At 56.3% G+C, this 13,944-nt stretch overlaps 1 protein-coding gene across 3 annotated transcripts; it reads left to right on the top strand.

Moving 5' to 3' along the window:
* The first annotated feature begins 113 nt into the window (after positions 1-113).
* Positions 114-9,034, top strand: PUS1 (pseudouridine synthase 1). 3 transcript variants are annotated; one of them, XM_075534099.1, is made up of 6 exons: positions 114-259; positions 829-1,066; positions 2,053-2,190; positions 3,388-3,490; positions 6,406-7,097; positions 8,711-9,034. In XM_075534099.1, exons 2-6 carry the CDS (start codon positions 839-841, stop codon positions 8,759-8,761), a joined length of 1,212 nt encoding a protein of 403 aa, XP_075390214.1. In that variant the 5' UTR covers positions 114-259; positions 829-838; the 3' UTR covers positions 8,762-9,034. The 3 variants fall into 3 exon arrangements, with proteins under 3 accessions (XP_075390214.1, XP_075390215.1, XP_075390213.1); XM_075534100.1 differs by lacking the exon at positions 114-259 and adding an exon at positions 265-301; XM_075534098.1 differs by lacking the exon at positions 114-259 and adding an exon at positions 317-652.
* Positions 9,035-13,944: the final 4,910 nt, after the last annotated feature.

The following is a 13,944-nucleotide window of genomic DNA, read 5'->3' as shown; positions in this document are numbered from 1 at the left end:
GGCCACGCCAGCCGGACCTAGATGTGGTCGGGAGACTGCCGGGGGTGGGGTGGGTGTTAGTCCAAGGCCACGCCCACAGACCGGACGGCCCCTCCCCCAGCCCCGCCTCGCTCCCGGTCCTCTGCAGTCTGCGGTGAGACTGGTTCAGCGCCGTGCCTTCGCCACCCGCGCAATTTTGTCCCCACTCGGCCGCCATTGAGCACTTGCTCCGCTTCCGCCTTCGCCCACGTGGTCCGGTTCCGGTTCAGTCCGCGGCACCGTGAGTGGGGCCGGGCGGGGCCGCGTCCCTCTTGTTACGACGGTGCTTTCGGGGTGTTCCCTCTTTCTCCCGGACCCGGACCCGGCCTGGCGGGGGGCTCAGGGGTGGAAGGGAGGAGCAGGGGGCTGTGAGAGGTCAGAGGTCAGCCCTGAGGTCAGGGCCAGTCCTAGGCCAGTTGTGGGCTCGGCAGCCGCGGGGGCGCAGAGGGCAGGGCTTCGGCGAGGGTCTGAATTCTGCAGGGTCTGGGACGAAGGTCGCAGGAGAGGTCGGGCTCGGGCGCTCGCCGTGTCCCCGCGCACCCTGCTCGTGCATGGGGGTCCTCGGCCTGCGGGTGGTGGCCGCGGCCCTGAGGAGCGTCTGCGGAGCCCGGAGCCTGGGACCGCGCCGCCTCTGGTACCGATACCCTCTCTCGGAAACCCTCGAGCGCGCGCACCCAAGTCCGGTTCTCCCACAGCTGGGGGGTAAACTTATGTGGGTGTGCACCTTCCCAGGCGGCCAGCCGCTGCCCATAGGAGCGGACCTGAGGTCCACAGCCACCGCCCGTCACCCTAAACCCACTGTCCCTGCAGCTTGGCCCCCATGGCCCAGAACGAGAAGGCCCTCGTCGCCGTCGCCGCGGGCGTCAAGGAGGAGCTGGACAAGAAGGCCCGGAACCGGCAGGGCAGAATCAGGGTCTGGGAGGAAACGGACCAGAAGGTGAAGAAGCTCAAGACCAGTGAGGAGGCTGAGGGGCAGAGCAAGAAGCTGCCCAAAAGGAAGGTGGTGCTGCTGCTGGCCTATTCTGGCAAGGGTTACCATGGCATGCAGGTGAGTCTGGTCCTGCGGCCCCGGGCCGCCTTGGGTGCAGCCGAGGACCACCACCACTGTGTTCCCTAGGTCTACAAGGCTGTGAATCTCTCCGTGAATCTTCCTCCCTCAGGGTGGCCTGTGGGCTTGAACTGATGACCGTTTTGTTTGTAGCTGAGCACTCAACCGCTGCACCACAAATTTCTACGCTCTTCTTGGTGAAAAACTCACTGCCAAGGAGTCAGTTCAGGCTCATAGCAACCCTGTAGGACAGGCAAGAGCTACCCCTGTGGGTTTCTGAGACTTCAGGGCTAGAAAGCCTTGTCTTTCTCCAGAGGAGTGGCTGGCAGTTTCAAACCGCTGACCGTGCAGTGTAACTCACTCTGCCGCCAGGGCTCCCGGGCTCCTCTTCCAGACTGGCATCACCCGGGCCAGCTGCGGAATCTGTCAGATGGTGCCTCTGCTTTGGCGCCCTCATGTGGCTTTACAGCGAACTGCCCCAAGCCGTCTTCGTGGCTAATTCTTCAGCTGCATTGCCAGACCTCCCGAGGGTACTCTGGGTAACCTTGAACAGCCAGCCTTTTAACGAGCCGCTGAGCTCAGCATCTTCCCCACCTTAGAGGCCTGAACCGCACTAGGTGTGCGGGCACCTGCAGAGGTCTCTGGCGGTTCTTTGTTGTGTGTGCATGCCTTAAGGTCTCAGTGCCCAGCCCCTGCAGGGCAACTTGGCTGTCCCCCTTTGCAGTCGTCTCTTGCTTCTTGTTGGCTGTGCCACAGTGGGGGTGGCAGGAAGGGCTGCCCTCAGACCATTGGCCAGGGGACGTGGCATCTGGGGATGCTTGCCAGGGGTCATAGCATCTGGGGTTCCCTGCTACTGTGGAAGCCGAGTACGCCTCGGACAGTGGTCCCTGCCCCCTGCGTCTCACGTTGGGGGCTCACTGTGGGCAGTTGTGTTTGTTGTGGGAGTCTTGGGCAGGATGGGAAGAAATGCACCCTCCTTCTTCCAGAGGAACGTCGGGTCCTCGCAGTTCAGGACGATCGAGGACGACCTGGTGGCTGCCCTCGTCCGGTCAGGCTGCATCCCTGAGAGCCACGGGGAGGACATGAAAAAGATGTCTTTTCAGCGCTGTGCGCGCACAGACAAGGTACCACTCGCCCCCGGCCTGCCTCAGTCAGCTCTCAGGACCCTGCTGCCATGTGCGTGTGCCAGACAGATTGTGTGGCCACCATGGCAAACCACCCTTGTGCTCTTAAACTTTCTTGGATCCATGTTAGGGAGCCCTGGCGGTGCAGTGGCAAGGTCAGCAGTTCAAACCCACCACCTGCTCCTCAGGAACAAGGTGAGGCTCTCTGCTTCTATAAGAGTCACGGCCTCAGAAGCCCATAGGCGTCATTCTAATCTGCACTGCAGGGCTGCTGTGAGCCCACCCATCCCCACACAGCTTCTGTCTGGCCACCCTCCTTGGGATTGGGGTGCCAGGAAGTCAGAGGAGAGATTGTGTACACCTCTTGTCTCAGAATGACAGACTGAATTGTGGGGTCTGGACCCTCAGCTTGAGTGCAGAGCTCTCTGGGATCCAAGGGAGGCCTGGGTCCCAGAGCAGGAGAGAGAGAGAGAGAGAGAGACCCACACCCCCCACCCTCCACCCCCACTCCAGGCCGGTTCATGCTTGTTTACCCCAGCACCTCCTGATCCGTACCCCATGCTACCACAGCTCCCCCCCTCCCTTCCACTCAGTCTTTGAGCTCTGCCATGAGGCCACATTCCCAAGTGGTGAGGGTCTGTCCTTCGGCAGTGGGCCAGGTGTTTCCTTCCCTCCTGAGGTGAGGTCAGTGCAGGGCCCCGCATGTCCCAGCCATGTGGGTTGGGGTGAGCCTCCCTCATCTCCTGTTCACAGGCTGTTCGGCCCTCCTCCCATCGGTCCACTCCCTACACCATTTCTCAGAGCAGAAAGCCTGCCCCCAAATACTGAACACCTAGTTTGCTTGACTTGTCCCATGATTGGTGGAAAGTGGATGGGACAGCTGGTTTTATAGGATGAGACATTTAGAACAGCTGGGTGCCATCAAGCCTACCCCAACTTGGGGAGCCCCAACTGTGTCGGGGCTGTGGAGTGCCCATTGAATTTTCAGTGGGGAGCCCCCCATGTGACGGCAGAGCTGTGTCCCATCGTGCTTTCAGTGCTGGTATCTCGACCATGGGCCAGGTACTTGATCCTCCCAACTGTGGGTGCGCAGCTGTGTGAGCCCCTTGTTTGCATGTCCCAGGGTCTTGTGTGGGTATCCTGTTCAAAAGGCCCCGGACACAGAGTGAGCACCCTGCACCCCCTCCTTCCTTACAGGGCGTGTCTGCTGCTGGCCAGGTGGTGTCCCTGAAGGTGTGGCTGATTGATGATGTCTTGGAGAAGGTCAACAGCCACCTCCCGTCTCACATTCGGGTTTTGGGTGAGTCTGACTACAGTGGCCGCAGACTGCCATCTCCGGGTGACACTGGCTGTGCCCACTCGCCTCCCATGATGGCATTTCTAAGGGTAGGAAGCTGAGTCGGGACGGGCATGGGCACAGGAGCCGACAAGACAGCGAGCAGCTGGGAGCTATGGTGGTGTGCCAGCCCGACCCTCAGCCCCTCCCTGCAGTGCATGCTGGGTGCCGGGCATGCTGCTGAGATGGGGTGACTGTGGACTTTTTCTTTAAAGACGCTCCGGCCTTGTCACCTGTGGTCATCTTGTCCAGCCTGGGGCCTCCTGCCTGTAACCAGCGGGCAGAGCCTGCTTGGAGGCCTGGAGGACTCAGTGGTTGCTTCCCACCTTCCACACGGAGGCCATCTCATGCACAGCCACCCACTGCCATCTGCCAGGGGAGGCTGGCCTGCTTCTGGGGTGCTAAACCAGGTGCCAGCAGAGCTTCTGGACTAAGATGAGGAGGAAAGGCCTGACAATGACTACAGAAATGCCAGTGGGTGGACATACCTGTGCCTGTGGTACGTGGTCTCTGGCCACCCTGCGTTTTGAGGGCACCTCTGAGCACTTGTCTCCCTGGGGGCGTTTCCTACACACCACTGCTTCTCCTTAGACAAAAGCCCTATTGAGGACATGAGTTCTCAGAGACCAGGTAGAGTCTCAGGTCTTGGCTCTAGCTCACCGTGCAGGGACTTCCCACAGGACAAGGTGTTTCCAGGGTCCAGAGCCCCTCCCTCCTGCTCATCCCCAAGACCACAGAGGCATCGGCAGTTATGAACTGCCCCAGAGTTGGTCCCATGCAGGATTAGACCTTCCTGATCCATTGGGTTTCTATCAGCTGACTGTGGGAAGGAGCTCACCAGGCCTTTCTTCCTAGTCTCTGTCCAGAATCTCTGCTGTTGCCCCTAGCACCCCAGTAGCACGCCAGTGTCCTCTGATGGATGTGTGGTGGCTGCACTTGAAGTGCAGAGCCTGTGCCTCCCACCCTCGCCTCCTCAACCACAGTGAGGTGAATCCAGCCCACCTGCTGCCATCGAGTCGTTGCCACTCCTCCGAGCGATCCTGCTTAGGGTGTCCAAGACTGCAAGTCTTTACGGGAGCAGGCAACCGCCTTGTTAGCCCCTGGTGTGACTGGTAGTTTGAACCACTGACCTCGCAATTAGCAGTCCAGTACTTATTTATTCCACAGTGCCATCAAAAACCGAACTCACGGCCATCACGTCAGGTCCTTGTGCGCCTCCAAGAAGTGTAACTATGGGAGTAGCAAGCCTCATCTCGCCCCCAAGGAGCAGCTAGTGTTTTTGAACTGCTGGCCCTGCGGTTAGCAGTCCCATATGTAGCTACTAAGCCACCAGGGCTCCTGTACAGGGCTTTCTGGACTCTGGCAGCTGACGATGTTGTGCCTGGAGCTGAGCCCCTGGCTGCTGTGGCCGCCTCCACCCTTCCCTCTTCCAGGGATAACTCCACAGCACCTACTTACTCACTCTAGTGCTGCTTCGCTTCCCCTGCCGGACCGTGTCCAGCTTTGTGGTGTTCAAAACAAGGCACCAGGCACACTTCATCCTGTACTGTGACGTGCTCCTTGACAACGTCACCCCCAGGTCATGGGGGGACACGCCCACTGAGGCAAAATGTCCACAGCAGGCAAGCGTAGGGACAGGTGGGAGGGAGGAGTGCCAGGCTGAGCCCCCTGCCCCCTCAGTCCATTCCGACCACAGGCAAACAGTCCACCAGGACAGAGCACAGCCACCCCATTTCCTCGGCCGCAGTCTGCATGGAAGCAGCCCACCGCCACGTCTTTCTAGTACAGCGCGAACAGCCAGCGGTGGGTCCAAACCACCAGCTTTCCCCGAGCACAGAGCGCTTTAACCAGCGTGCCTGCAGGCCCTGCGGGGATGTGCGCCCCGGGCAGCGGTGCTGGCTGTGCAGTATGGCGAGCTGGCCCGTCGAATGTTGTGTGACACTCCACTCCCCGGCCGTAAAAGGCAAGCGCTCAGGGCTGCCCCTGGCAGCGCCAGCTCACCCGCCGAGCAGCTCCGTGCCAGGTGAGTTTGGGCCAGGCTGGCACTGTTACAACCTGTGCGGTCCCTCGGCTGCCCATGTGAGCACACCCCTACTGGCCTTCAGGTGACTGTCGTGCTCTGTACACGTAAGCAGCGTTGGCCAGTGTGATGTTCGTGTGTGCCGTGCAGGGACACCAGTTAAGCTGATCAGTAGGACGATCCACATTATCCATCGAACAATTGTCCCGCCCCCTGTAGAGAGACCCTGAATGCTGCCCAAACTGCCCTCCCTTTGGCCCCCTCCCGCCTCTGGTCAGCCAGAATTCATGGCTATCATGTGGATGCTGACTCTCAGCGACCTTGGGTTCCTGAGGCTGTCATCTTTAGCGGGGCTGCTAGCTGCAAGTTCAAAGTCAGCAGCTGCTTCATGGGAGAAAGATGAGGCTGCCTGTTCCTCCGCCGCATGGGAGATCCATAGGGCCAGTTCTACTCTGTTCACTTGGGTCGCTTGCTGTGAGTCCAAATTGACTCGACGGCAGGTAGTTGTTTCCTTGTGTCCTCGTTACCGAAGCAGCCAGCCTCATCTTTTTCTCACGGTGCAACGTGCCATCGAGCGCTTACCCACTGCACAGCCAGGGTTCCTGTCTGCCCCAGCAACCGCCAGCGGGTCTCTGGGTAAGCTGCCTACTTTGGGTACTTAGTTCGAGTGAGGTCGTCCCATTCGGTCCCTTTGTGATTGACAGGCTTTCCTGACAATGGTGTTTTCAAGCACACCCTCACCCCCCCGCCCCATTTAAGTCTGAGTTCCGTTGTGACAGCCAGCCCCCGTGGGTTCAGAGTCTCGACACGCAGGTGTGTCTGACCTGTGCCATCCTTGGTCTCCTCCACCCACCCCCAGGCCTGAAGCGTGTCACGGGCGGCTTTAACTCCAAGAACAGGTGTGACGCCAGGACCTACTGCTACATGCTGCCCACCTTTGCCTTTGCCCACAAGGACCGGGATGTGCAGGAGGAGAGCTTCCGGCTGAGTGCCGAGACGCTGCAGCAGGTCAACGGGCTGCTGGCCTGCTTCCGGGGTACGCACAACTTCCACAACTTCACGTCGCAGAAGGGGCCTCAGGAGCCCAGCGCACGGCGCTACGTCCTGGAGATGCACTGCGGGGAGCCCTTCCTGCGGGACGGCCTGGAGTTCGCCATGATCACTGTCAAGGGCCAGAGCTTCATGATGCACCAGATCCGTAAGATGGTGGGGCTGGTGGTGGCCATCGTGAGGGGCCACGCCCCTGAGAGCCTGCTGGCCTGCAGCTGGGGCCCCACCAAGGTGGACGTGCCCAAAGCGCCGGGCCTCGGGCTGGTGCTGGAGCGGGTGCACTTTGACAAGTACAACCAGCGCTTCGGCGGCGACGGGCTGCACGAGCCCCTGGACTGGGCAGCGGAGGAGGGCGCCATCGCTGCCTTCAAGGAGCGGCACATCTTCCCCAGCATTGTGGAGGCGGAGCGGCACGAGCACTCCATGGCTCGGTGGCTCAGCACGCTGCCCGTGCACGACTTCCACGCCTCCGCCCTCGCCGCAGCCAGCCCAGCCTCCAAGGTAGGGCTCCGGCGACGGCCGGGGAGGGCTTCCCATGTGGGTGGTGCTCCTGCTCCACAGTGGGGAGCAACAAGGCACTGGTAGCGCCTGTACCCCTGGACGGCGCAGCCTCGGGGCCTGCAGGGCTGGCAGGAAACAAGGCCAGGCCGTGAGTGGGCCCTCGGTCCTCCATCTCTGTGGGTCTGATACCATGGCGGCTCTGCGCCCTGCCTCTGCAAGGTGGGGAGAGGTGAGGCACGGGGCGCTGGAGGGCTCCTGCGTGCGGCATGCGTGCCTGGCGGCATTGCCCACACAGCAGCAGCCTCTGCAGGGAGGTTGAGCTGCCACCCACCCCCGGCAGAGCTGAGGACACTGGTGTGCAGCCTACCTTCAGTTCACACTCGGTCTTCATCCCGTATGCCGTTGTGCCCACCTCTCGCCCGGTGGCCAGGCCAGAGCCAGGCTGGATGCCATGTCCACACAGTCAGGCTTAATTGCCAGATCTGTCTTGGTGAGGGCGGAGGAGGGCATCCCTGCCTGGAAACCCCGAGGCTGCAGCAGCCTGCCCTGTTGCCCCAAGAGGGGCCCAGAATTCCTATCCTTTTTGGTGGTCCAGCGTGGTTCCAGAGGGAAGCTTCTGAAATTACTGGGAGCCTGGGTCATGTCTTCTCCACATCCTGGGCTGCACACTCACATCCACAGGACTGAGTGGGGCAGGGAAGTCAGCGAAATGGGCAGGGCAGGGCACAGAGTGAACCACTGGGTGCTGCAGGAAGTCAGTGGGGACTGAGGGCACCCAGGACCAATGAGCGCATGCTGTCTCCCGCGGTGGCTCAACTCCTCCACACAGAGCGGGTGCCTGCCATGCTCCAAAGCCTCCCCTCTCGAGAGAAACCAGTCTTGGAGTTTCTGTGAACACTGGCAGTTAGCAGTCGTCCAGACCCCTTGCGGGCTTAGTGTAGTAGTAGTGCCTGCTTGCTCTCTGCCGTGTCCCCGAGGACATGAGCCTTGAAGGGTCTTCACCCCTGCCAGTGTCCTCACAGCCGGACACGGCCTTCCTCTGAGGTCCCCCACCCCCAGGTCAAGCCCTGAACAAGTTAGCATCTGGCTAGGGGTAAGACGGGCACACACACTTGCCTTTCTTTCCGACTATACCAGCCCTTGGGCTGCCATGCCACGGGACGACCAGTCACAGTCGAATATACATTCTGTCAGCTCTGGGCTGCAAGCCCACTGGAGGCTCCCGGGGAAGGCCTCCCCCTCCCCCCTCCCCCAGCACCTGGTGTCCCTGCAGGGTTCTGTAGCTTCTGTTGAAACGGGGCCGCCTCTACCTGTGCTCCAGTTGTGTTCCCCTGTGTCCTCCCCTGTCACTTCCCCGGGTCTCCTGCTGTCTTCTCTCCACGTGGTGTTTCATCATACCTGCCTTTGGCTCCCTCGCTTGGCATTTCCCTGTCCCTCTCTGCCTCTCCTCACGTGGCGTGTCCCTGTGTTGGTGGGGGTGGCCAGCATACATTTCTGTGAGCTCCTGGGTGGGCAGAAGCCAGATGCCCACCAGAGGTTCCTCCCTGGCAAGAGGTAGCCTCAGGGGGGGTGGGGGCACTCCTGCACAATTGTTTTCTGCTCTTGTGTTGCAGGTTCCCAGCCCCCTGGGGGGCAGTGAAGAGGGGGAAGGAGACACCGACTGAGAGGCCCTGGAGGCTGACCCTCCAGGACCAGGAGGCCTGCCTGGCCCTCACAGTGGGGCGAGGATCTGGGCCAGGTGCCCTGGGCACATCTGCACCACCGGCCCACCCTGACACTCAGGTCCCAGCATGCCGCAGCACTCTGACTTTTGACTCCAGCGTCACCCACCTCTACTCACAGCGCCTTGGCTGAGTGCCCACCTCTCTGCATGGAGAGGTCCTATTTTTTTAAAGACACGATTTTCTTATTAAAATGTATGAATTTTATGAACATGATCCTCCATTGCCAACTCTTCTGGTCAAGAGCTCCCCACACCTGCACAGTAGACGGGGGTGATGGCACGTCATGAGTCTATGACGTCTGGCTCCCTGGGGAGCACGCTGAGTGCCAAGGGAGGACAAGGGAGGCGGCTGTGGCTAAGGCCCGGGCTCTGCCAGCAGGTGAGCCGGCAGGTGGGTGGCTGTTGGCTCCGATGAGCAGTCTCGGTCCGAGGGTGGTGCCTGCCCATGGACAGTCCTGCACAGAGGCACCCTGCGCAACACACACAAGGGGAAACCACCTTCAGATTTGATGACAGGAAGCGCAGGAGGTGGGTGCCCCCTCCTCTCAGCCTGCTCAGTGTTGTTGTTTCTTAAAGCAGCTTTATGGGCATTTAATCCACGTGTTACACAATTCAGTAGTTCAGTCGTGACCAGAGTAGTTGTACAATCCTTCCTACAATCAATTTTAGAAAATCCACCCCCCCCCCTTAGCTCATGACTAAATCACTTTTAAATTGAGTGTGTGATCATGAGTTCTAGAGAGTGCTCTCTCACCCGTTCCACCTACATTGTTGGCTCCCTCCACCCCCTCACCCTCCCTCCCCTATAAACCCTTGGCATCCGTTCTTAGCTCTGTGCCCCGACTCCTCCTGTGCTTCGCCAACTGGAGAACCCAACAGGAACAGTAACAAACAGAAAAGGGTCAAGTAAGGATGAAGCAGTAATACAGAGGTGACAATACAAATAGTGGGTAAGAAAGAGAAGACCATTTTGTTCAGAGGCCAGGGGAGAAACGGGCAAGCCATACCCCAGCGGCTTAATCAGGCGACGGACTCTGCAGACGGGTTTTGGGCTCCCACTGTCCTCCGTAACCTCCAGATTGGATCTTCGCAATTTAGGCCTGATGCTTTTCCCTTTTGTCGTATTTGAGTTTTGTTATTGTCTTCGGGTCACACAGCTGGTGTGCTTCTTTCCATGTGGACTTAGTTGATGCTTCCCTTGGATGGCTGCTTGGTTGACTATAAGCCTTTTTAGACCCCAGATACAAAGTCAGTTGATAGCTGGGCACCGTCTGCTTTCTTTACCACACCTAACGGGAGCACCCCGGTCGTCAGTGATCATTTCACAAAGGTGACTTCAGAGCAGGGTCAGGTTATCGGAACGAACTGTTCTTGGCTTTGGGCTAGAGTTAGTAGAGGCCTGTAATCCATCTCCTTGTCCCTGGGATATGTAGGACTGGTTTATTTTGGCGGCGTATCATGACAAATTCAAAACCTCCTAAGACCAGCTGCCCTCACAATAGCAGCAAACGAACTCAGAGAACAAGACAGACAAAGCAAACTCAGGGCAGGGAAACACAAACCCCAGCAACACAGGAAAGTAAATCATTGTCAATCATCCCCCTGGGGCGTAAGGTGTTGCGCTTGTAACATCCTCAGTTTTTGTAACGATCTCACTGGACACTGTTGGCGTGCGGAGTCCCTATGCAAGTACATCGCCCCCTGTGGCCTACCCCCAAGCTGTTGCTTCACACAGTCCCATCTCCCTTTGCTTGGGCTGTTTCCCCTCAGCATGGGGGCTGGTGCCGGGGGAAACTCCCTGGAATGGTCTGCCAAGTTGAAACTCCCACCCAACAGATCAAAACCGTCCACTTCACTGATGTATGGTGTTCTGAGTCCCTTTCCACTGGGAACTCACCAGTCCAGGGGTCCCCCTAGGTCTAATGACCACCACTTCCACAAGCCTGGGCAGCCACTCTGATCTGCTATTGGCAGACCCCAGTTTAAGGGCACGGGCACTTTGGAGGCCCGAGTCAGTTCCCTGTCAACACGGCGGTACCTTAGGAGGGAACTGTGAAGGGTTGTGTCCTTCAGACTGGCCCACTTGAGAAGCATTCTTAGAAGGCCATTTCCCCGTCCCCCGTCCTTTCACCTCAGCACCCCCTCCTGCTTATGGGAGCCGGGGGCTGCTTTTCTCTCAGCGATGCACAAATCGTCATTCTATTAGCAAGGAAGGCGGAGGGAGGGGGCAAGCAGGGCTGTGGGGGTCGTGAGCTGGGGCAGCTGGGACGAGATGCATAAAATGGGTGTGCACAATAGGAAGGGGCGGATCTTTTTAAGTGGTTGTCTGTGAGAGCAGTTGACCTCTGGCAGGACCAAGGTAGGAAGTTATGTGGGGGATTTGTATGTGAGAGGGCACTGGTCAAAGCAGCCGAGGGAGGGAGGGAGGCTATGTGTTGAGTGTAGAAACCCCATTGGGGGCATAATTGGGCAGGGTGAGACGATGGGGCTAGACATTTGCTCTGGGCCGTGACGAGCTGAGTGGGTAGTCTACAGGAATGTCCTGAGCTTGGTTTTAAGTCTTGATTTTACTTCTGATGCCCAAAGCACCCTAAAAACGGCTGGGGTTGCAGGGTGCTCCCTGCGAAAGCTCCGTGTACCACAGGGGTCTCTCTTGGTTACTAAGGTCAACGCTTCTCTCTACTCAGTACTCTAACCCCCTCCAACTGCCGCATGTGCGCCGTGTCATTCCTTTGACGGCTTTCAGCATGTGTAACGGCAGCACAGGCCTCTATACCTGCATTTTGCCGAGGGGGCGAGTTCTCAACTTCATATATATAAATATATGAAGGATTTTTTTTTCATATTTGAAGATTTTATTTCTTTTCATTTTAATAAATCATTTTATTGGGGGCTCTTACAGCTACTATAACAATTCATACATCAATTGTATCAAGCACATTTGTACATATGTTCCCATCATCATGTTCAAAATATTTTCTGTTTGAGCCCTTGGAATCGCTCTTCTTTTTTTCCTCCCCCTGATAATGATAAATTATTATTTATCATATCATATCTCATATCTTACACAGCCCCCGATCTCCCTTCACCCACCTTACTGTTGTTTGTCCCCTCGGGGAGGGGGGTGGACTTTATTTTTTTTTAAACAATTTATTAGGGGCTCATACAAGTCTTATCATAGTCCATACATATACATACATCAATTGCATAAAGCACATCTATACATTCTTTGCCCTAATCATTTTTTCTCCTCTTTTCTTTTTTTACATTTTATTAGGGACTCATACAACTCTTATCACAATCCATACATATACATACATCAATTGTATAAAGCACATCCATACATTCCCTGCCACAATCATTCTCAAAGCATTTGCTCTCCACTTAAGCCCTTTGCATCAGGTCCTCTTTTTTTCTTTTCCCTCCCTCCCTGCTCCCCCCGGGGGTGGACTTTATACGTCCGTCATTGTAGTCCATTCCGTTTCTCCCCCCACCTTTCTCCCCTCACCTTCCCCCTACCCTCATGGTATCGCTACTCCCATTGCTGTGCCTGAGGGCTTTATCTGTCCTGCATTCCGTGTGTGGAGAGCTCTTATCTGTACCAGTGGACATGCTCCTGTCTAGCTGGATTTGTAAGGTAGAACTGGGGTCAGGGGTGGGGGAGGTTAAAGAACTAGAGGAATGTTGTGTGTTCTGTCAGTGCTGTGCTGCACCCGTCTGTCTCATTCTTTTCTTATGACCCGTCTGTGAGGGGATGTCCAATTATCCACAGATGGACTTTGGATCTCCACTCCGACCCCCATAATTTGCATTTCTTAGACTATACTTTGTTGTTTTATTAACTCTGGTGAGATACCATTCATCTACCGTAAATTCATCCTTTTACAGCAGTGGTTCTCAACCTTCCTAATGCTGCAACCCGGACCCTTTTGTTGCCACTTCATAACTGTAATTTTGCTACTGTTATGCGACCCCTGTGAAAGGGTTGTGCAAACCCCAAAGGGGTCACGACCCACAGGTTGAGAACCACTATTTTACAGCATTTCCGTTTAGTGGATTTTAGTGGATGGAGCTTCAAAAAGTTTCTAGAAAACTGGAATGAAATAAATGGTAATGGCATTCCCAACAATTTTTGAATCCCCCTGGTGTCCCCAAGTTGTGAATTTATCACCACTAATTCCAGAAGTTCTCACTGTTCTGAAACGAAATCCCTACTTCTTATTTTCCCTTATTCCCCGCCCCCCCCCCCCCCGCCCCTTTCTGGCAACCAGGAGTCTGCTTGCTGTTCCGCAGGCTTGCTGCCCGTCATGGGTTTCATATAGATGGAGTCATGCAATCTGCCATCTCTGTAGCTGGCCTCTCACTCAGCATCGTGTTTTCGAGACCCATTCAGATTGTGGCATGTATCAGAACGTCATTCCTTCGTACGGGCAAGTAGAGCTCCACTAGGAGCCCTGGTGGCGCTGTGGCTGCGTCCTCAGCTTCGAACGGCCAAGTCAGCGTGGTCAGAACCCATGCAGGGGCTATGTGGGAGAAAGGTCTGGTCACCTGTCTCCATATATATGACAGCCAGAAACCATCTGGGGAAGTACAACTATGCCACACGAGGACGTTATGAGTCAGAATCAACTGGACAGCACCTCACAATACTCCCCGTGTGGATGGACCACATCAATTTATTAGTATTCTATACGTTGATCAGTTTACCAAGTAAACTTCTTTGGTAAGCATGCATGTCTGTGTTGTAGCATTAGTGTGTGTACTGGTGTGACATCTTGCCAGAAGCCACATTTACCCATATTTTGAGTTGATGGATATTTTGGTTTTCCCAGTTTTTGGTTATGAACACTGCTAAGAACATTCATGTACATGTTTGTTTAGTTTTTTAAGTTTAAAAATTGTGGATTAGGTTGGCATTTATATTTCAGAAAATCGATTTTATATTCAATACCTTAAACTATGAACTCCCAATAACTATTTCATGTCATTTTACAGCGGTAGAGCATTTTTGCATGCGCTTATTTGTGTTTGTTTGCTACAGATATCTTTGCTCCTATTTTTTGCTGTTTGAAATTTCCTCTGGAATATCAAACATATACCTTCAGCACACTTATCTGAGACTGG

The sequence above is a fragment of the Tenrec ecaudatus genome, chromosome 16, assembly GCF_050624435.1.
Source record: "Tenrec ecaudatus isolate mTenEca1 chromosome 16, mTenEca1.hap1, whole genome shotgun sequence".
NCBI lineage: Eukaryota > Metazoa > Chordata > Mammalia > Afrosoricida > Tenrecidae > Tenrec > Tenrec ecaudatus.
The sequence above is the reverse complement of the archived record's forward strand: the minus strand, read 5'-3'. Positions and strand labels throughout refer to the sequence as shown.

What these genes read in the sequence shown, in the direction of transcription:
- PUS1 (XM_075534098.1), top strand. Translation starts at nt 570, where the DNA reads ATGGGGGTCCTCGGCCTGCGGGTGGTGGCCGCGGCCCTGAGGAGCGTC. An exon ending in GTCTCACATTCGGGTTTTGG is followed by an intron (nt 3,491 to 6,405) that starts GTGAGTCTGACT and finishes ACCCACCCCCAG; the next exon opens with GCCTGAAGCGTGTCACGGGC. An exon ending in CAGCCAGCCCAGCCTCCAAG is followed by an intron (nt 7,098 to 8,710) that starts GTAGGGCTCCGG and finishes CTTGTGTTGCAG; the next exon opens with GTTCCCAGCCCCCTGGGGGG.